The 21,833-nt window shown below is 41.7% G+C and overlaps 1 protein-coding gene across 3 annotated transcripts in view; it reads right to left on the reverse strand.

The window, feature by feature from the left end:
* LOC109044016 (protein C-ets-1) overlaps positions 1-21,833 on the reverse strand; it is a 247,304-nt gene that overhangs the window by 129,516 nt on the left and 95,955 nt on the right. For all 3 annotated transcript variants that reach the window (XM_019061474.2, XM_019061482.2, XM_019061489.2), the window contains exon 3: positions 16,128-16,248. In XM_019061474.2, coding sequence (XP_018917019.1) covers positions 16,128-16,248 — 121 coding nt within the window. The remainder of the gene's footprint in view (positions 1-16,127; positions 16,249-21,833) is intronic.

The raw sequence follows: 21,833 nt of genomic DNA on the forward strand, positions 1-21,833 counted from the left end.
ATAAAAATTTAGGGTGTTCGGCGGTCCTAACGGAGGAACATGAGTTTTACCGACACTTTACTTCGACTAGGCTTTGAAAATCACTCTCCGATTTAGAGCCAAACTAAACCACAATATTTATGATACAGATTATTTTTCGTGCCCAGCCGTCGAAAAACTTTCAAAAAATGACGATAAAATCCGTAAAGTGAATTTAAAAATCATGAGCATTCTTTACCTACACAAATACGATACAGCTTAAGTTCTGGGGTAAAACGAAGCCAACATTTAAATGGGCTATACAAGATTTGGACGAATTCCTATCAAACAGAACTATGTGCAGAGGGAAAGATGGGGTGTGCTCGTTCGTGATCGGGCCTTAAGCATGAATGGGAAATATAAAGCGCCAGTGACGTCAGCGGCAACGACGGGAGAAACGACGATCGCGGCGGTCTTCAACTCATGAGCCCTGTCCACAAGGCTCTAGACACATGCCCACGGCTCATGGGTGCCGCACTTAGTTGGCGCACAGTTCCGTTTGCAAAATTGGAGAAGCGGGATTTTACGTTCTGTCAAACGGAACTATGTGCACAGTGTATGAGCCGTGGGCATGTATCTAGAGCCTTGTGAACAGGGCTCATGAGTTAATGCCCACTACGAGGAGCCGCTACGACGGCTTCGTCAATGTCGCTTTATATTTCTCATTCATTCTTATGGCCCGAGCACCAACGAGCACACCCCATCATTCCATCTGCACATAGTTCTTTTTGATAGAGATACGTCCATATGTCGAAAATATACCACGGTAGATAAGACCTGAATCCTGCATTTGGACAATCCGTCGCGTCAAGGGGATCGCTGTAAGGAGGATCATACGGGTCTTGAAAGCATCAATGGAAGAGGCACGGTCCAAAATAATCGTAGCGACAGGCGTGATTTAATAACGTAATTAAATGAAAATAATACGACGGGGAAGATGGGTTGCCGTTGCGGAGAAAGAGTTGCCAGGTTACGCAAAGAAACGTGGATATTTTACAAGAGTTCAGATGGAGGAAAATCCCGACTTTTCAGCACTATCTGGCAACGGTGGAGCCGGTGCACCACTTCCGGCGCGGCGGGCGCGGATTGAAATACGGTCTCGGTAGCGGTTAACGGAAAAGGATCCGAGTGGGCCGTCGGCGAGGGACAAGCCAGCCACGAAAATGTAACGAGATCGAAGAATTAAAATGAATAAAAATGCGTTTCCGTCCGCCCTTTGACTCTTGACAGTAATAATTATGAGAGGTACTATCGATATTGTTGTGCTACGGTGTCATTATCTTCTCGAGGATCGGGTCTTGTGTACGAGAGGAACAACGGTTATGGCCGATGGGAGGTGTGATGGGCGCCACTAGGCGTTGCTCTCTCCTTGACTACTGGAAAGGGTCGCCATTTAGGATATTCTACTTTTTGACTGTTGAGTATGCAATGGTTGAATCGTTGCCTTAAATTTTCAAAGCTGCTAAAATTTATCGGGTCGTAGATTTTTTAAATGCTTCAAAGCAGACCTGGGGATGACTGAGTCATTCACTTAATTACGTAGCCTCAATTTTGGAAAAATGGACTAAGACACCTATTGAATTTGACGAGAAAACCTTCATTTCTTCATATTCTTGCTGACAGGATTGAATTTAGACCTAAGAGATGAGAGTGATTACGTAGCATAATGTCAACGATCATGGTGTCAACGAACAGTTTCCTAGCTTTTTGGTGACTTTCTTCTAAAACAAAGATTTTACCCGTGCGGTAATTCACCATTATTCAAATGCGTTCTTCCTAAGCATTTCAGTACTAGAAGGGAAGTATAAGTCTGGGTGCCTTTAGTCCCTCTACTGTGAAAGTAAACTGCGCGATGAAGCTTTATGACGTCACCTTGGCTCACAATCAACGCATTTCGTACTATATGTACTTTTCTTCTCAGGCGTTAAAGTCTCCTGATAAGTGGCCATGAAAAATTATACGTATGCAGTATACGATTATCCCACCAAAAATGGAAGCTGAAAAGTATAAATCGAAGTCTTGGAACACAAGTGTTACTGTATTCGTATCGAAACGCATACGAGTTCATCATACAAAGTTATTATTTTACAGTCCCAATACTACACTAACACTTTCTCTCTCAAGCAAACGTTAAAACTTGTGACTCAAAAAATTAATAATGAATATGCTTTTTAAAAGGGCTTCGAAAAAATCTTGTTGAAGAGAAAAATTAATATAACACTTGTCGAGAGGCTAGTTACGCTGCACGTTAGGCGGCCTGACAAGCAGCTCGGCATGTTGTCTGAACGCGCCTTAAAATTTACAGCCGTCCGAAACAAAATCGCCGTGACCCCATTTTGAATGTTTCCTTTTCATTTTCGAAAAAATATTCAATTGCAAGAGAAGAAACGAGTGTCCATCCGTCATAATTTCAAAAGGATTGTCGCATATCGGCGGGAACTCAGGCTTAAACAATGAAGTCGTTTGCTCATCAAAATTTTGTGTATTCGAAAATTGGGTGTGTGCGAGTATCTAAAAGAATGGAATGGAGGAATGACGTTTGGACTTGAATCGTAGATTAAGCTGTTGATTCGGATCCGGCCCGAAGGACCAAAAATGTTCGTTATTGGTTTGGCAAAACGAAACTAATGATAATAAAAAAAAAAATCCTCAGAAACTCGCAACACCAGAGAAATGGGTCACGACAAAAGAGAAACAGTATCACATGCTGCTGCGCTTGCATATTTCAATGAATGAACGTAGTACGCCTCGTAACGCTGGACTCCATTCATAAGTACGAGCAACGCTCTCTATCGTGAAAGCGTAGAACTAGGAGAGCGCCCGCAGTCATGTAGCGCTACCTAGCAGGCAAAGTACGAACCTCGAGACCATCACGCTTCGCAGCTGAGCAGTGCTGCGCCCTATCAGACAATTAGTGAGGCTCTTGCTGTAAAGCGGAGTTCGCCTCGATCGGCGAGTGCTTCAAATTTCTCACGGGCCGCACGGGCGTCATCGTGGGAAAATAAACTGAGATTCTTTTTAGTTTAGCACGTAGAACGTGTATACCCTAGCCTCGCGAAATTCTACGCTTACGACATTGCCGAACCTACTGCTTCGGGCGAAAACTGCGTTGTAAACATGAAGAATAATTTCTGGACTCCTCGCTTTCACACACACGAACAGAACACAAAGACGATTTTACACCATAAAGCAGAAAAATGAGAAATAATTATTCAGGGTGTTACTTTTTTTCCTTTTTGGGAAATCCTGATGGGATTTTGATTATTTCTTATTTTTGACTGCTAAATCCTGGTTTCATAATTTTTCCAAATCCTGATCATATCCTGATTTTTTGCGGAGAAAAATTAGACGAATGTACCTTCATTTTAATGGATCTATAAAAAAATCTTATCGGACGGCCGACTATTCTCAAATCCTGATTTTACGACAGATTTTTCCTCAAATCCTGATAGAATCAGAAAATCGGGCAAATCCTGATGCTCGACACCCTGTTATTACATATAGTGATGTTGATGCCCTGAAAAATATTGAAATAAAAGTGAAGTAATGCTGATTTCCCGACCTTTCTCCCTCTTTTAAAATATAGTTTGTTTTCTTATCATGTAGTCATTTATTCTGATTTATTCTTTCATCAATCAAAAAATTCCAATGTTCTAAGTGGGCAGATAAGCAGGATGAACTCGCGCATCCTAAAAAATGCACACATCAGTTTCGAGGTCACGTAAAATATCTGCTGAGAGTCGTATGAAATCAAATCACTCTCCAAAAATTTCAAATAACGCTGATTAAATTGGTGCCGACTGAAAAATTAGTAAAGTTGAAAAATTCAAGTTACGGGCTGGCGTTCTACATTGGTCAAAGCAACCTATGACTAAAGATTCTTATCAAATTTAGTTAAGAGTAAGCCCTAATTAACAGTGCGAGGTTTTCTTTTTCGAAACGGTTCATGGGATCACGCCACCACTTAAGTAAGAGAAAATACTGCGTGATAACGCGATAAGTAGTTTCCCACCCGCTGCTCCTCCTACTATTCTTTGAACAGCACTCTTCAAGAAATATTTTCGGAAAGATCAGGTGACATTGATAATTGTTAATGAGTCGTCATGAGTATAATTATTGGAGGTAGGGTATATTTGAGCCGTAGAATGTTCTATACATACACATGTGTGCTGCATAACACTGACTATTTCTGACCAGAAAAACGGGTTGTCTCAACAGAGATTTTATCAATTAAATATTTTATTTATAAAAAGAAAATGGTATTTGAAGGTGCAGGTGGATGTTGTTTCATTTAGAAAACAATGAGAGATTTTCACAGGAAATTATGGGGGGGGGGGGGGCTCAACTAGAGATTATATATTTCATAGACCCCGCGTAAATATCTTCCTTTAAAAGAAATCAGCAGAAATTCTAATAGAAATGTCCCCAAGAGTAAAACTCGCAAAACATATTCTAAAAAATCCTTGTTTTTCGATTTTCGTGACGTTTCACTGACACGAAAATCGTTTGCGTACTAAAATTCCCTGACATGTCGCATTAATTTTTGCGGATAGCCTGACGTTTTCTCTGATTATCCTGACACTTAGAAAACCCCTGAATTTTCCCAGTTCTCCCGGTCACTAGACACCCTACATCAGCCGAAATTCTGGTAGAAATGTTGGAAGAAATGTCCGGAAGTGTAAATTCGCAAAACATTTCCGATTTTCCTGACATTTCACTGACACGAAAATCGCTTGCGTAATGAGATCCCCTGACATGCCGAATTTCAGCGAATAGCCTGACGTATTCCCTGATTTCCCTGACACCAGAAAAATTCCCGGCCATTTCCCGGTTCTCCCGGTGTTCTCAATAACTAGACACCCTGCACCCGATTACACTGTTAAGATTGTTAGTGCGCAGTCTTAAAAAGATATTGTCTTCGGAGTTTATGGTTTCATTCCGAGGCATGTCCTATTTTTATGAGCAACAGATGTGCTCGACACGGGGCAGCTGGCAGAATTTTCCGCCGATTTCCCACGAGGGTTGCGCGGGGTGAGGCGAGGGCTACATTGGAGCGAGAGGCGAATGAAAACCCGGGGCTGAGGCCCCTCCGCGTCGGTGTGTCGGCGTGACGCGTGACGGCGATCGCGATTTTGCAACGCGGCGAAAACACTTATTTTAAACCTAATGTAAGCGTGAGTCACCTACACACAACAACGAAAGTCGATCTTTGAGTCATTCACGTAATCTAAAGTGCTCGGCTCGCGGGCAGCGGAGGCGAAGCACCGCGCTCCGAGCCCGATCGAAAGCTTCAAAGTTTCCAGCCGACGGATGAATGAAACAACTTTGGATTGGATAACTTTGAGAATCGAAACGTAACGCGGAGTTATTTGGATACGGAGGCTGAGCTCTAGAGCTGGGCTGAAGAGAGATCTAAGAGGAATTCCTGGAAATTTTCGAGGGTTAAAAAGTTATACTCCTAAGTTCAGAATTTGTAGAACATCAAAAATAGAACTGAATTCACTAAATCTCAAGCCAATATCAAGGTTTTTGGATAAGTCATCAGATTTGTATTTCACTTAACACTGATAGAATTTGTACCTCCGATTTAAGGCTTAACTTTCTTTGACTGAATTTTCTTCAACCAACGGGTTGGATTTTCTGAGTACCGACATGGTTCGACAAGAATCATTGATTCAAAACTAACCCTATTTTTAAATCATTTAGTCTTCTGAGTATTATCTATTTCCTCTATTTTTCCTCTAGGAATCATAATAATTTTGATGAGTTTCAAAATTATAGCTACGCAGGATGGGAATTTTTCCCCTTCCATAGTTTTTGGTGAATTTTTGACATTTGACACGAAAATTCCAATTACATGTTTAAAAAACCCAATTTATTTCATTTTTAATTCCAGACTAACAAGATGGAATTTGAAGGCTGTGCATCTATCTTAATTGAAAAACAAATTATAAAAAAAATAAATAAAGTTGAAAAATAAAATGAAAAAAACTTAGCCTGACTATCTATATTTTCCTCACGGTCATCCAAAAACTCTGAGATTTTCGGACTTGAATATGTATTTTCTGATAATTCTTCTCCTGTTAAGAACCCTTTAACTGCTATTTGTGTTGCGAAGCAGCTTAAAAACTCTCGAGTACTAAATAGAAACTGATACTAGCAACTTAGTTATCAAAGGACATGGAATGCAACGTATTTTGCCGGCTCAACGATAAAATAAATACGCACGCACATTGTTCACACGTGTTCGTCGAATTCCAACCGCATGAGCTCAGTAAAGGGAGACGGAGTCTCGGAGGTTCCTTTGAACTTTCTATCAGTAGCTCCAAAGTTACGCTACGAAAACTGACCTAAGTCAACGCTCGCGTCACACGAACAATAACCCGCGCTGAACTTGCAAGTAGCCAGTTCGTGACCCTGCTCCAACCATGAAAATAAACGCTATCATTCGACTCTTCTTCAGCAATTGCGGCAGTCTTTTTTTCCATGACCTCCGTCGCATTGTGCCATTGACGTGACCTATTTTTACTTAAAAAAATGAGGAAGAAAAAATTCGGGTTGTTTGCTTGTCAGTGAAAGCTCATCGAACGCAGACCCGTCCGAGGCTGAAAGTTATCTGTCACCGAACAGGAAAAACGGTTTCAGCTTTCCATGCACAGCCTCCGGCCGGGAGTCAATGAGCCCCTATCTCTCGCGCAGAGTTGCCATTTTTATTATCAAATGGACGTGACACAAACAATTAAATGGACACTTACATATGTATACATTTAATTTTTGGAAACAGCGCGTATCAGCGCATAAGCTTCTTGGGGATTTTTTTTTTTTTTTTAATTATAAGGGTAAAGGGATCCTTTCCCCTTAATAATATCATTTACACAGATTCCGATGCTTCTTGAGGAAAATCCGACAATTCCTCGCAAAAATGGCAGCAGTTCTCTCGAACGACGGTTTATCTCACGAAAATGCATAATATCAAAACACGAGCAACAAACAGATAAAACACATTAGTCAGAGAAAATATCGAGCCCCTGACGCCAAGGACCCTCCATCAAATTAACATGTGTGAAAGATCTCTTCGGACCGAATCCAAAAAACAAAATAAAAAAGTCGAGAGCTGGAGAGATTAATAAAAGGTAAGGGATGTTGAAACACGGAGTGTGGAAAACAATAAATCCGGTGAAACATTTTCAAGAATATGCGCCTTTCACCGGTGACGAGCGTGTTAAGGATTTTGAAAACACGGCCTGTTGAGGAGGTGTCTATAAATTGTGGGGATGACAGTTAAAATGAGAAGCTGAGAGGCGAGGAGAGGGTGGCCGTATCCAGGGGGCTGAGAGGCGAGGAGAGAGTGGCCGTACCCAGGGGGCTGAGAGGCGAGGAGAGGGTGGCCGTACCCAGGGGCGCAGGAGAGATGCCAGACTTTGTCCCCTGTTCCCGATCTCCAGAAGAGCCCCTCTGCCTCCCTCTGCGGATTCCTCCGGGCCTTGTCTTACTGGGGTTACCGTTTAAACCAGTGGTTCCCAATTAATTGACTCATTAGGGATGGAGAGCGACCTCACAAGATTGCGGGTTCACAGGCGCCAAAATGAACCTTTTTCACACGGGAGAAAGAACTACCCGTCGCTAGAACTTGTGATTATAGGCAAAAAAATCAGTTAAAGAAACAAAGTAATACTGGCTGAAACAGCACAGTTTTAATGATTCAACCGCGCGGCCTTTTTAGTACGTAATCACGCATTTTACGAATTTTTCTCCACGTGAAAACAATTTTATTAGGTAAAGCAATGGAGTATTTACAATGATTTCAAATGCACACGGTTACGTGTATGTATTTTATGCAACGAATAAATTATAATTATTATAATTTTTATTATTATTCTTATATTATTTATATATAATATATTATTATATATATATTATATTCTTATATTATTTTTATTATTATTTTTATTATTATTCATTAATTATTATAATAATTATTCGATATTTTATGATATTAAGTTCACTTCGTTACGTCACGAAGTATTAATAGATTATGCACAGTGAAGACTTATTCACTACGTACTACAGAATGCACGGATAACAGGTCGCATGAGCAGTCTATATTTTGATTGTGCCAATAAGGTGGTGATCATGTGTTAAAGGGGGTTTCTTGGACAATTTTTCAGTGCATATCGCTTCAAAAATGTGTTTCTTCTTCTCCGAAAGGTTCATGCTCTCAAGACCTAACCCTTGGGAACCAAATGAATTCAAAGCCAGGTCTTCATTGAGGCGGTTACTTGAAAAGGACCATTCACAGAGATTGGGGAACTTTGCCGCTTTGAGCTCCGATTAGACTTGGGCAAGAGAAGTGCGGAGTGGAGATCTTCGAACTGCGCGAAGTTTAGAGTTCTAAAGCTCACTTTAATAAGGATACGCGTTATTATCCTAATCGCACCACTTATTTTCCTCACAGAGAGCATCTCTCGTCCCCCCTTCCTTCCTTGCATCTTAAACGGGGAGCAAATGCAACTTGTTCACACTTTTCTGCGAGCTTGTAAGAGCACCCTTCTTCTGCATACGACATCTTCTTGTTAAAAAAAGTATGAGCGGCTTTTCACACGGTTCAATTTTCGAATTATTTAGGCTCAGTTCGAAACATGCTGAGAAATCGAAGACTATTATTGCCGTGCTGAAGAAGAACGGTGTATTAGCCTGCAGACGATGCCAAATCTCCTTTGAAAAACACGAATTTTCGGGGAAATTTGAAAATATTTCCCTCAAAAATTTTTCCGAAAATTTTGTTCGTCATTTCATTAAAGAGTCTGAAAATTTCAAGGAAAATTATCCATAACTTTACTCAAAATTAAATATTTCCTGACAGATAATATGGCAACGTTGGAATGCTCATACTTCGTTTTTCCTCGGCACAACAGAGTAATTATCGGTTGAAGGTAGGAGGGATACGCGAACACAATTATTTGTGCAACAAAATTAGCATGCTCTCTTTCTTCTCCTCCTTTTCCCTTGAGAAAATTAAGCTTGTTTTCATTCTATTATAGAGTCCGCGCCAACTAATAAGTCTACGCACCTTAGACTGAGACAGAGGATTCGCCATCTTGCTCCTTCCATTCACTTTACATACTAAAGTGACGTCAGAAGATCTTCTATCGCAGTCTAAAAGTGCGTGAACTTACTTGGTTAGGACTGTAACGCGGAAAATTCTCTGATAGTGAGTTTGTTGTGAAAATTGTGGGAAGGGGGGGGGGAGGGGACTCACTGAAATTTCGAGTTCAAACCTCAGAAAGCGCCCTGTGATACACGCGCGATCAGTGCTCCCATTTCTCGAAACTAGTTCCGGATTTCCGAATTCCGGAACTTTTGAGATTTTCCTGAATTTTTCCCGGAACTGTTGAAAGTCCCGAAATTTTCCGGATCTTCTGGATTTTCTGGAACTTACTTGGAAATTTTGAAACGATTTAAAAAGAACCCCGGAACTTTTGACGGTCATAGAATGAAAGCACTGAGCACTACGCTTCACTCTATTTGAACAAGAAAACAAGGAAACGGTGGAAACAAGGCTAAAATACATAAAAATACACGGGACGTTTCGGTGTCACACGACACCATTACCAACCGCTAGAAAAATAAAAAAATAAAAAACAAATTAAAATCAAAAGAAACCAGCACGGCGTTACATGGTATATTGGTAATGAAAGACGGCATGTATTTTTTGACCCGTGTATTTTTATGTATTTTAGCCTTGTTTCCACTGCTTCCTCGTTTTCTTGTTCTATTTCCGTTTTGGGCTGTCTATGTACCTTTGTCTTCGTTTTACTCTACTTGTTAAGTACCCACTCAAGGCTCGATATAGCACGGAAATCAGTGCAAGCACTGCGCTCGACTCCTCGAATTACTAGAGCGCGAGTTCGCTGCGATACAGGATTGAGTAAGTGTTTCATCAAATCACTCTCATCGAGAAGGGTCGCAGGGGCGTTGAAAAAAGTTAGCCGAGTGTTCCTTTAATGAACTGAAATTTATGCCAGGACACGCAACCAGTCTTGAAATGACCAAGACACCGTGTTCACACGTGGGTGACGCTGAAAGTCGCGACGGACCCAACTCCTGAGGTCCTCTTTCAGGAGGGGTCAGGGGGCTTCGTAAATTAATGCTGCTTTTTCAATGAGCGCAGGTAATAATTTCCGGTTCGAATTTTAAGTGAAAAATTCGTGAGAATTTCTTGCTTTTTCAGCATCGGCAGTGAAATTAGCTTATCAGGGGATTTTGCTCAGGATTCTATAAGAATTGCACGCCTGATTCAAATGGACCTGATTCTTAAAGGGCAATGACCTTTGCTTTTACAAACTCAATTGTTTAATGTGCATATCCTCATAGGCCAAGGAGTAAGAGTCGTTAGGGTCTTGGGTGAAATTGAATTTCCGAAAGAAAAGAAACGGATTGTAGGAGTTCTACGGTACTCGAAAGTTAAGTCTGGAGTTCACGTCTTTAAGTACACTGCATTTTTCCACAGCGATTACGTCATGAAGTTCAGAGCTTCTTTCCCGATTCAGGGCTTCAATAAAAAACTGACGTGTGAAGGAATAAAATATAAATCCTCGTTTATGGACGAGCGGATCAATTGAGAGGAGAGATGCTCCTTGCTTGGTCATTGCAAAACTAGTTCGTCAGTGCATTGCTTCGTGTCGCGTCGCGCGTTGTCGTCGCACAGTGGACCGAGTCATTCGGAGAATTCGAACAAAATCTGGAAACTTTGAAAGCTTATATTTTCGAAAATATGAAACAAAAAAGTTTTAATGTGCGATTCCATTGGTTTTCTCATGGCGTTTCCTTTCAAAAACACTCCTTGAAATTGAATTTGTGACGAAGTAAACATTAAAATTTGAAGGTTTAGCCAAAAATTTAAAGTCCGATCTCTTGAATTGACTGGATTCACTGTGCGTCGGTGGGACAAAGAGCGCGAGCGTGTCAAAGCGCGACGCATCTGGAGGATTATTATGCAGCATGCAATACGCTCGGCAGTTCAGCCGGGGCCAGGGGCAGGGGCAGCGCTCTACCCAGCACACTAATCAAGTGATTCAAGAGTTACAAGACAAAAGGGAGTCGCAGTATCACAGATCCGAGCGCTCGCCCTCTGTTGCCTCTTCAAATCGAAAAATTTAAGTAAAACGGCAAAAAAAACCCTCAAAAAACAACTTCATAGAAAATGACCCATCACCGCACCGAAAGAAAAAAAACTCCGGCCGTGGAAGCCGTACTTACGGGCGATAGAAGACATACCGTCCGCGTTCCGGGCTCAGAGAACGAAAGTTGCCGGCATGGCACTCGGAGCAGTCGAAGCTACGGCTCCAGTACCCGGAACTTTCGGCCTCGGAGCCCGGAGCGGACGATATGTCTGTATAGCCCGTAACTTTTTATTTTCAGTGCGAGGTTTACTATCGACACTAGAAAAAAAGTTTCTTGGATTTGGAGTTCGGACTATTGAAAAATTTACTTACTAAAGTATACTCTTGATTCGAACGGATTTTTACATGAATCAGAAGGAAATCCGCCTAAATTAAGCGGCTTGGAGGACATTTTCCATTGACCATGGTTTTTAGGTCGCTGACTGTTGGGAGTGAGAAATTGATGACACGGAATGAGATATACAAATACTCTTTTTTCAACTTGTGGAGATTTAGGAAAGGCAACTCACTGCTACATATTTAAAAGTCCTTTCATGGAAATCCTAACTCGTATAGCGTATGCGCTAACGAAGTCTTTAAGAGTAATGGTTACAGGGTTACTGATAGTTTCTGGGAGCTAGTAGATTCCTGGACGAGACAGTTGACCGATGCGGCACAGTTTGTCATCGCTGCCGCTAGCCTGGATTCATCGTCGTTATAATATAACAACATAATTACTCCGATCGCCCAGAACTCACATTCTCTCACAACCGCGACCGCGTTAGATGCATCGCGCGCATTGGTCGGGAAATTTGCATTCAATTTTTTCAGTATCTCCCACGAACACCGTAATGTGATCCATTATTCACGCTAAGCTTTCAAACGTTCATCTTCGCCATTAACTCCTAGGTTAAGCTCCACTTTTCAACCGATCCTCAATGAGTCACAGGAAAGATCTTCTCACGTGATTTTAACAGACTGTCCGTGTGTATCAATCACTGTCCCCGGGAAACTCGACCAGCAAGTCTAGCAAGAAGTATCGACTGCTTTTTCCCTGGCATTAGGTCAATATGGCAGGAACTCTAACTTTCAGGGGCTTCAAATTTTCACGGGGACAGCAAGATTCTTTTTAGCTATATTCAGGCTAAGCATCAACGTGAGGCTTCGTCTCACGGTGACAAGTTTCCTTGGATAGCAAAATTCCCTACTTTTCAGGGGTTTTGGACATAACATTCCCTGATTTTTCCATACATATTTTTGTTTATTTGTATGTTTTTTCAGAAAATTCTTTTCTGAAAACAATTTTAGCGCGAGGGCTGGGAGAAAGATTTAAAGGTTTCGTTGCAGAGTTCTTGCATTTGCCCTGACTTTTCAGGGTTAGGCAAAATTTCCTGACTTTTCCAGGACTTCTAACCCTGCGTTTGTTAAACGGACGAGTTATTACATTACCGGTCCAGAACCACAGACGAAACAGTAACAGACTGATAAGTGCCATTCGAGATATGTATTTCATGAAATGGGAAAAACGCGTCAAAATGTCGATGTAAAAAGAGTTTTTTGGTGGGAGGATGAATTATCTAATCAGCACCCCAGAGCCAAAAGGTACCCACCTCTAATTTAGTATATTCGAAATATCAGGAGAAAACTGCGCGTCGGCCCCATTGATTCCAGAGTAAATCGCAATTTTTGAAACTCCATATCTCAAAATCAGCGTGAGATAGGGCTACCAAATTATCCAAACACAAGAAACCGTTAATAGAGATTTCAAAAACACCACTGACTCGAATTTTCCGAAAATGTGAGTTAGGCATCTTTTGGCTCTGAGGTACTGTAATGTAGTCACTGAATCCGTCTATTTCAAGAACACGGTGTCGAAGTTCCGAAAGTAAAAATTGCACGTATCGCCGCGAGCTAGATGAGGGTCTCTATTAGTCTCCGTCCAGTTTCCCAGACTTCGCGCCCTCCTCAAGTCCTCACGCACGCCAGGACGCGTCGGCGAAGGTGGAAAAGCGCGAGAAAAATCGTCGACTTATCGACGGGGTTGCGAACTCGGTCCCGAGATCGATATTTTCCCATTTGAAGCTATAGTAAAGAATCGATCATGAATCTCTACCCTGATAATCGATTCTTTTCAAAGGGTTCAAATGGCAGATCCATCGATTCATCGCGACGACTCCGGCGAGTACAGCGGCGAGCGGGAGATTAATTACTGCAATCGGTCATCCTCAAGTTCAAGTACATCGCACTACTATCGCTCATCACTTGGCGGCCGTCGCCCTGCCCCCACCCCTCCGTCCCCGCTTTTACTACGCTCGGCGTTCGGCACGGATGATTGACGTGGAAACCGGCGAAAAAAAAACATGCTCTTTTTCAACGAGGCATTTTTCGACCCGTTTTTTTGTGATCGGGTGAAGTCAAGGGGCTACGATTACTTGAAAAAGTTGAGGAAAAAAACGCGCGATGCTGTCTGTGGAGCATGCACATCATTAGCGGCAGCTTACGAATGTTGGTTTTTTGTCGGGTTAATTGCGCGATGAATTTCACTCATGAATCTGAGGAGTGGTTTTTACACTTTCAAAGCTTTGGACCGTCTGGAACGTAGAATCCGGCGTGTAGAAAATGCTCGATCATGGAAAGGTGGAAAAGCATTTGAAATTTAGAAATATTGGCAATTTTTAGGGGTCAACAGCCAAAAATCACAGGAAACAAGAAGAGAAAGAAAGGCCCCCTTGATTTGATCTAAGATAATTTTTTGGAAAGCCGATCAGAAAAATGGAGAAAGCCGGCGAGTGGGTGCGTGGAAACGTGGAAGCTGGAAAGTTATTTTCCAAGGTTCCAATTTTTTTCAGAAAATTGCACATACTCATGCTCCAAAATTACTAACTCCTTTCAATTTCTCATTACACATGCTGCACAATACACGCTGTCTCCACTCTCTTATGACTATGACTCATGCATGAGAGGGAAACAATTGCAGTACGGTGCAAGATAAATTGACGCTCTTAATTGGTCGCCTGATTGGGGAGGCCTGATTTGACTCGCAGCGTTCTCATGGCTCTCTCGATCAGTTCCGTCCGCCGCGCTAATTTATGCACCCGTCCAATCAGTCCCGCAATCAGATCAGATCTCGTCTTGCCGAAATTTTTCCGTGAGAAAATTGTTGCCGGCTCAATCTGCTCACCACTCAACACATGTTGACAAGTTTTTTTTGGTGAACTTGGAACCATCGACCAGGGTTGCCAAATTGTATTCAAATCCTTACTTTCATCAGGCGACTGCATGCGCTACCGACAGCTCAACTGCCGCCAAAAGGAAAAACACTGTTTGAACATCCAGACTTGCCAAACTTCTCCCCATAAAATAGTTATTACTGCGAAAAGTTTTGAATATTTTCCCCTTAAATTATCAGATAATTTAGATAAAATTGCGAATAAAAGTACCTGATATTAGAAGAAAAACGGGGTGACATGTTCCTTAAGATATTGATATTCCCTGACTTTAGAATGTTATTTTGGTTTTGTTTTGTGTTCTTCATGATTTCTCATTTAAATTAGTTAGTATATTATTTTAGCTAAAATGACGAATTTCACGGTTCCGCAGTAAAATTACCGAGTTTTTCTCAAACTTTAAAGGTTGGGTAAAATTCCTGGACTTTTTCCCGTTTTCCCGTACTATTCAAAAACGTGTTACCCTGAAAAATAAACATACGTATCCAAAAAATTCGTCCTTCATCAAAGGTAACCTGGCAACGTTCGAAGGCTCTTACGGTGATCTTCCTTAACGTGGCAGTCAAGGTTAATGACAATCAGGGTTGTAGTTGGAGACGGATTCCCTGAGGGCACTGATCATTTAAATTATAACCGATCAACTATTAAATTATCTTTTCGAAAGTTGGCAACGTTGACATATAATCGATTGAGCTCCATTTCTTCTTCCGAAACGAAGATAAATGAAAACATAACCGAGAAAGAAAGCCGTGGGAACGCAAGAGGCGGACGATTTCAGATGTTCGTCCCGGTTTAATCCATTTTTTCGCCTGTTCCTGGCAAAGCTCTTCGGAAATTCGCCAACTAATTTCCTCGATTCTCACAGATTTTATGGGCACCCCTGTCTCGAGGAGCTTCTTTGATGTATGCATACTGCGGGATCATCCCGTGCACCGAGCGCGAATCGTTAATAAATTAATGGCTTTAATCTTCTTACTGCAGCATGCCGAAGTCCTTGTACGGCGGGGCTAATGCCCCCCGGGGCATCTTTCCGAGGAGACATCAATGAACGGGGAAAATGTCGCGGCGAAAGAGGAATTCATCCGATTCATTCATTAGAATGAAATGTTTTCCGACTTTTTCAGCGAGCTACTTGAATGCAGTTCGCACAAGTGAATTCGCGGATTCGAAGGAAATTCACACGAATTACTTTTCATCTTTCGCACGGTCTGAACTTGGAGAGAGAGAGGAATTTTGGACAGGATGACGACACAGGTCAACGACAGTTTCGAGAGGAGTTTGGAGAACTCAAAAGAGGATGGTGAGGATTTTTCTTTGAAATCTTTGCAAACAACGCAAGGATTGCTTAAGAGAGGCAAATGCGTCTTCATCTCGAAAAACTTTGATATTTTCCTGACTTTTTACCGATTTTTTGAAAATGACGCTTCAACGTTTGAAATTTCCCGATACAATCCTCTTCTCAATGAAAATTTTAAGTTATAGACAACCATTTTAATGATGACGACGTCTTATTTTCTAAATTCAAATGGTCAAATGGTGATCCAATTTTTCTTTTATTCCCTCATTCTGATGACCCGATTGATCGAATTCTTGATACTCTCCTATTTTGTTATTTTCTGCTGCCGCTAATTTTGAGATTACCGTAAAACAAGAAAAAAAGCTACAGGAGCGGTTCATGCAAAAAGCAAGAATGAAAAATAACAATTTCGTGAGAACTTACCAACTGAGTTTTCCGGGTCGGAAAGGTCACTAAGTGAAGGCACTTTTTGCATTGAGCCGCAGGCTTCATCGAGGCACTCCTTTTTGATAGGTAACATTGTGAATTCATTGCTAGAGAATTTCTGGAACACAGAAAAAAATACAAATGAAAATCAGATGCTGATGAGCCAAAAAAAAAAAAAATAATCCAGAAATAAATTTTTAATAATAGGTACTAACAAAAATCAGACGCTGATGAGCAAAAAAAATATTTCAGAAATGAATTTTTTCACACGATAGAGGAAAAGCAGCAAAGCGTTAAAGACATATACTACGCTACAAACGCGCCTATGAAGTGAACATTTTTTTCACGAAAAGTCTGCTGTGCAGGTAACACACCGAGGTACGTAAAAATTTTCATAGAGAGATAAACTTAAAACACTTACATTACTATGATGTAAGCGCGTCGCTCTATCTTTCACAAAGGTATCATTAAGCCCCCGAATAAACCTAGACGAGTATAGTGCTTATAGTTAATATTGTAAACTACAGAAAACGATTTTATCTCTCACGGTTTATCTTGTCAGCACAGCGCTTTTTTCTTTAATATGGTGCAAAAAATATAAAAAAATGTTATTTCAAGAGAAGTGAAATGTTGTTTCTCTCGAGTGTAACGGTTCTCGCTGGTTCGGCTGCATCACTGGGTTTCAATAAAATCAAATCACCGCTTGCAACGAAGAGGCTGTCATTAAATCAGGCCATAAGGACAATAATTCCGCTGCGTTTTCCTCCATTATAAATAAAACATTCGAAAAAGTAAGTGTGAACCAACGAAGAAAGCTGGGATTACGCCGAGAACAATTTTAATTAGAAATTCAGCGAATCCAATTTGAAACCTGATCCGTGGACGCCACTCTTAAAATTCTTTCGTCATTCATGTTCGCTGGCGCGGCCCGCGGTTACTGGTACCACCAACCGACACTCGAGCTCCGTGGAATGGTTATGGCTTCTCCTTCAAATTTTCGAAGGTATAATAATCAGTGGAGGCGTCCCTGATTAAGCTATTCGAAGAACGCCACTTCATTCAGAAATTCGCACCAATGTGTGCGGAAAAACTTGAGTCTAACAAGCAAGGAATACGTGGGCATTACATGAACCATGCTATCCAGTGTCAACACTCGTGATTGCACGCTCTTTTTCACCCTGCACATTCACGAGAACAACGTTATTCCCTGTTATACACGCAAAAAAATAGTCGGTTTTGATAACAGAACCTTCTGTTTATAGGGCTTCTGCAGTTTTTTTCTTATATTCACAGAACTTTTCTGTTGTGAGAACAGAACTTTGGTCGTAAGCATTGACTACTCTGTTCTCATTACGGAAACTTCTGTAGCTGTAACAAAGAAAGTGCATGGGTGCAGGAGGTTTGTGAACAGAGCTATTTTTTCAGTGTACAGTCTGTTGCTGCAAAACTTGACGATTGTCACTTAGTTCACTCTAATGTTAAGTTCCTGAGAATGAATAAAAACAACGGGGTTTATGCCAAATTTTCAAGATGGTCTTAATATTTTTTCGCTTGGATATAATTGGCTAATATTGTTGAAGTTTTCCGATTTTCAAGGTTATATCAAATGTCAGCTCCCTGCCATGCAGGTCAGTTGGACTGCACGATGTGAAACGGAACAAACTGTTTTGATTCGTCTACGAAACAACGTAAGAGAGAGATATGCAGACAGATAAGCACTTTCAAAGATGATCCAGCGAAATTGAAGAGCTTGTTGAAAAAGAGCCAATAGCAAAAAAATCGCGTTTAAGAAAAATGCATTTCGGGTTTTCATAATTACTTTGTAACGCTATTGGCAGTGACCTACATCGAAAATTTGAGTCCAAGCTCCGATGTAAATCACCGCCAACGGCCCGAAAATGATCATTAAAACTTCAAAAAATTTCATTTTTCAAAAAACGCGATTTTTCAATGTGCGCCTTTTTTCGGGAAACTCCTCAATTAGACCCTCCTTGCGAGATCAAGTCGAGTTCACCCTCAGGCGTAAATCACTAAATCAATCGCGAGATCCCGATTTCCATTTCCAACAGGTGACTGTTGGTTGCCAGCACAGAATCAGGCGATCCAGGTAGGTGTTGGGTGTTGCTGAGGTTGCGTCGATTGCATGACGCGCTCGCTCAGCATGCGGCCGGGGCGGCCGGGGCAGCCGCGACAAATCTGAGGGGGTTGAAATCGGGTCAATCGGCGAAACGGCGGGCACGAAAATTAATTGAAAAGGGGTAGAGGGAGAGCGAGGGAGGGGGCGGTGGCGGGGGCGCGGGGCGCAGGGACCAGACAGGGCGCCCCCTCCGCACGAGCGTCGAGCATCTTTCGCCACTTGGAGCATAAATTATATTAAGTACACATTACAATCGAGTGCGTGGTCGGATCGGTATTACATGTGTCTCTCGTCCATGTCTACATACAGGGTGCTCAGCAAACGGGTCGGGTACGCGCCCCCCGAAATCGGATCAACTTCTTTATTTCTATCTACTAACTCTCTACTTGCTCCCTACTTTTCACGTTCATCACATGAGAAACAGTATTGGCGAACTATAAATAGGGTGTCTAGTTTTTTTACATTTTGGAAAATCCTGATTTTTTACTGCTACATTCTGATTTCATAATTTTTCCAATTCCTAATTTTTGGCGGATAAAATTTAAAATTTCTAAACATAAAAAATATTTCGATAAAAAAATCCGATCTGTCTTTCCTAAAGTCCTGATTTTACGACCGATTTTTCCTCAAATCCTGATGAAATCGGGATTAAATCATGATTGACATCAAATCCTGATAGAATCGGGAAAATCCTGATGCTAGATACCCTGATATACTACAGAAATTGTTATCCTGTCTATACTGTAAATTTTTCGAGAAACAACCCTCTAATTCGTCTAATGATGACTCATGATCGGAGAGTTGAGCGACTGCTTCAGCCATCCTAACCAGGGTCAGAATGGTGGTCAGAAAGGGCCCCAAGTCGTAAAATTTAAAGGCCCAAAAACACCTGCAATTAGAGGCTCAGGGTCTCTACAAATTTGTCTTTTAGACTTCAAGGATCCCCAGGAGATCTGGAATTATAAAAAAAATCGTCTGGGGGACCAATGAGGGGAGATGCGGGATCCTATAACCTAAATTGCAAAATGCTTACTCCAACATTATTCAGTCACCATTTGGTGATTTTTTGCTCAAAAAGTTGCTTGTTACTCATGGCTAGGTGAAAAGTGGCGTTGTTTCTGGAAGTTTTCTGCAAGAATTCTCGACTTTAGAGGATTTTGAGGGATTTAGCGTTGGGAAACGAGCTGAGACTTTTCTTGTGTTCCTACAATGTACCTGAAATTATAGGAAGATGCACACGGCGGAGCGGAAACTTTGTGGGCATTCTGTAGGACCGAGCGCTAAGCGGTTAAGCCCAGCCTACACAGAAACACAACCAGCGCCGCGTGGAGCGCCCCGCGTCTGGATCTCCATGGTCCCCCCAACTCTCCGGGAGGGGGGGCTTGGGTCTGCTCGCACACGAGTCTAGTCACAGATGACCAGTTGCCACTCTTGTAAGTAGGTAGATCATCGCTTGCTCAGCGAGCGCCGCTGGCGTTGCCAACAATGACAAGGAAAATCCAAACATGAAGACAATAAACGAAGTCTACGTGGAATGGTAGTCACATTGATAGAGGACTAATGATCCTGACAATAAAAGTTGCCCAAATTTGAAATGGCCTTTTCGCTCACCTGTCCATCGTGCAGTCAAATAGACAAACTGCACTGATAGATATCAATTTGCGGCATTACTTTCATGTTCCAATTTTGAAAGCTTTTCAATTCAAGTGTACCTGCATCACACCATCTGTAATGTCACAGAGTCTGTGAATAGGGACCTTATCTTCAAAAATTCAAAGTTGAGCAATTGCTAAAACTGCATAGAGGAAGAAAATAAGGGCATTTTGATGAAATTTTGACCATGAAAGCTCAAAACATTAGGGACGCGTGACGTTTTGAAGCTGCTTATCAGAGATTCTTTGGTTTTATGTAAAATGTTTAGGTTAAAAGTTCAGGAATTCTGACATGCAAACAGAAAAGGAGCGGAGATACAAAAAATGTTAATAAATTACGTTAAACCCGTACGAAGCTTTTTCCCGAATCCTCTAGTAAGCGTTTCCACGTCGGAACTCAAAATCGCCAATTGACAATTTTTTTTACTTAATTCAGTTCTCCTAGAGATATTTTCCCACGGAAAATGCGGTGCCTATCCCAAAGATCCTGTCGCAAATACAATTAAATGATTCAGTTAGAAAACGACCTAACTTGGTAACTTCTATTACGCATTCCGTTTTTTGCGTAGAAAAACTCCTTTTCTAACTGTTACGCAGTTTTAATTGCGTCTCCTGAAAAAATTAATTTCCCCAAGATGGGTCGTCTCCGAACTGAGAGATCCAATCCGCCTCGACGACGTCATGGTCACGAGAGCTCAGATCCTGAGAATCCGCTTGGGAACCGCACTCGCGGCGTTCGTCTTATGACGTCACCGTGATCTGGGGACCAGACGTGCCTCTCCCGTATTTCGCCTACATGACGTAGGGGCTGAATCGGCCGACTGGCGGAGCCGGGCACAGGGCTGCCGTGATAGCGAAAAGAGCAGTAAGTGAAATCTGGGATGAACCTTAAGACACATAAAAGCATGTGCTAACCATGGCTCATACATAAATGAACTTACTGCTCTCTCGCTGACGGCAGAGGGGGAGTTGCACCTCCTCGGCAGGAGTCGGGTTGGAGTCCCGTCTCCTCCTCCAGGACCTGCGGACTGGAAGGCTGCGGCCGATCCTGGACGGAGCTTATCCAGCCTATAAATAGCTTGTATTTATATTCCGATCCGATTCCAAGAGCGAACCAGAGCCGCAGCACGAGGGCCCGACCGACAGCCTGGCGTAGGCCGCTCCGACGCGACCGACACCGACCTCTCGACGTCCGACGCGACGTCACGGCCGTCCGCGGGTCGCCATCCTCGGGCCCTCGACATCGAAAGCGGAAAATTCATCTGAAAATTGGGGTTTAAGGCCTGTAATTTCTTTTCCTTTCCTCCCTTCTACTTTGTTTGTACAGGCGGCCTGCGTCGACGGCGTTTCAGAAGAAATCTACTTTTCTTCACCTTGCGACATTCTAAAATCTTAAGTGGACCGAGATTTATATTTAATTATTTCATGATAAAAACACAATAGTAAAGACTAAGGTAGTTTGTGGATATGTTTGCTTTGTTCTATTGTAAGTAAAAAAAAAAAAAAAAAAAAAAAAAAAAAAAAAAAAAAAAAAAAAAAAAAATCAGAGAAACTGAGAGGAAACCTTGAATTTTTACGAAGAAATTAGTCTCCAAAAATCTCAAAAAATCACTGGTAAAAAAAGTAGCTTGGATCTAGGGTCCAGACTCTTAAGAACATTGACAAGTAAAAATACTCTTGATTCAATCGGATTTCTCCTTGAATACAAGAGCCATGGCTCTTCGATTCAAGGGAATTTCCGATTGAATCATGAGTATTTTTTCTTGTCAACGTTTTTAAGAGTCTGGACTCTTGATCCAAGCTCCTTTTTTATACCAGTGATTAGAAAAATATTAGGAAATGAAAAAATTCGAAAATTCTAGATGCCAACACATGTATTTAGCTTTCGTTGTATCCAGATGGAGCAAATTATTT

The sequence above is a fragment of the Bemisia tabaci genome, chromosome 6 (assembly GCF_918797505.1).
Source record: "Bemisia tabaci chromosome 6, PGI_BMITA_v3".
NCBI classification, from domain to species: Eukaryota; Metazoa; Arthropoda; class Insecta; order Hemiptera; family Aleyrodidae; genus Bemisia; species Bemisia tabaci.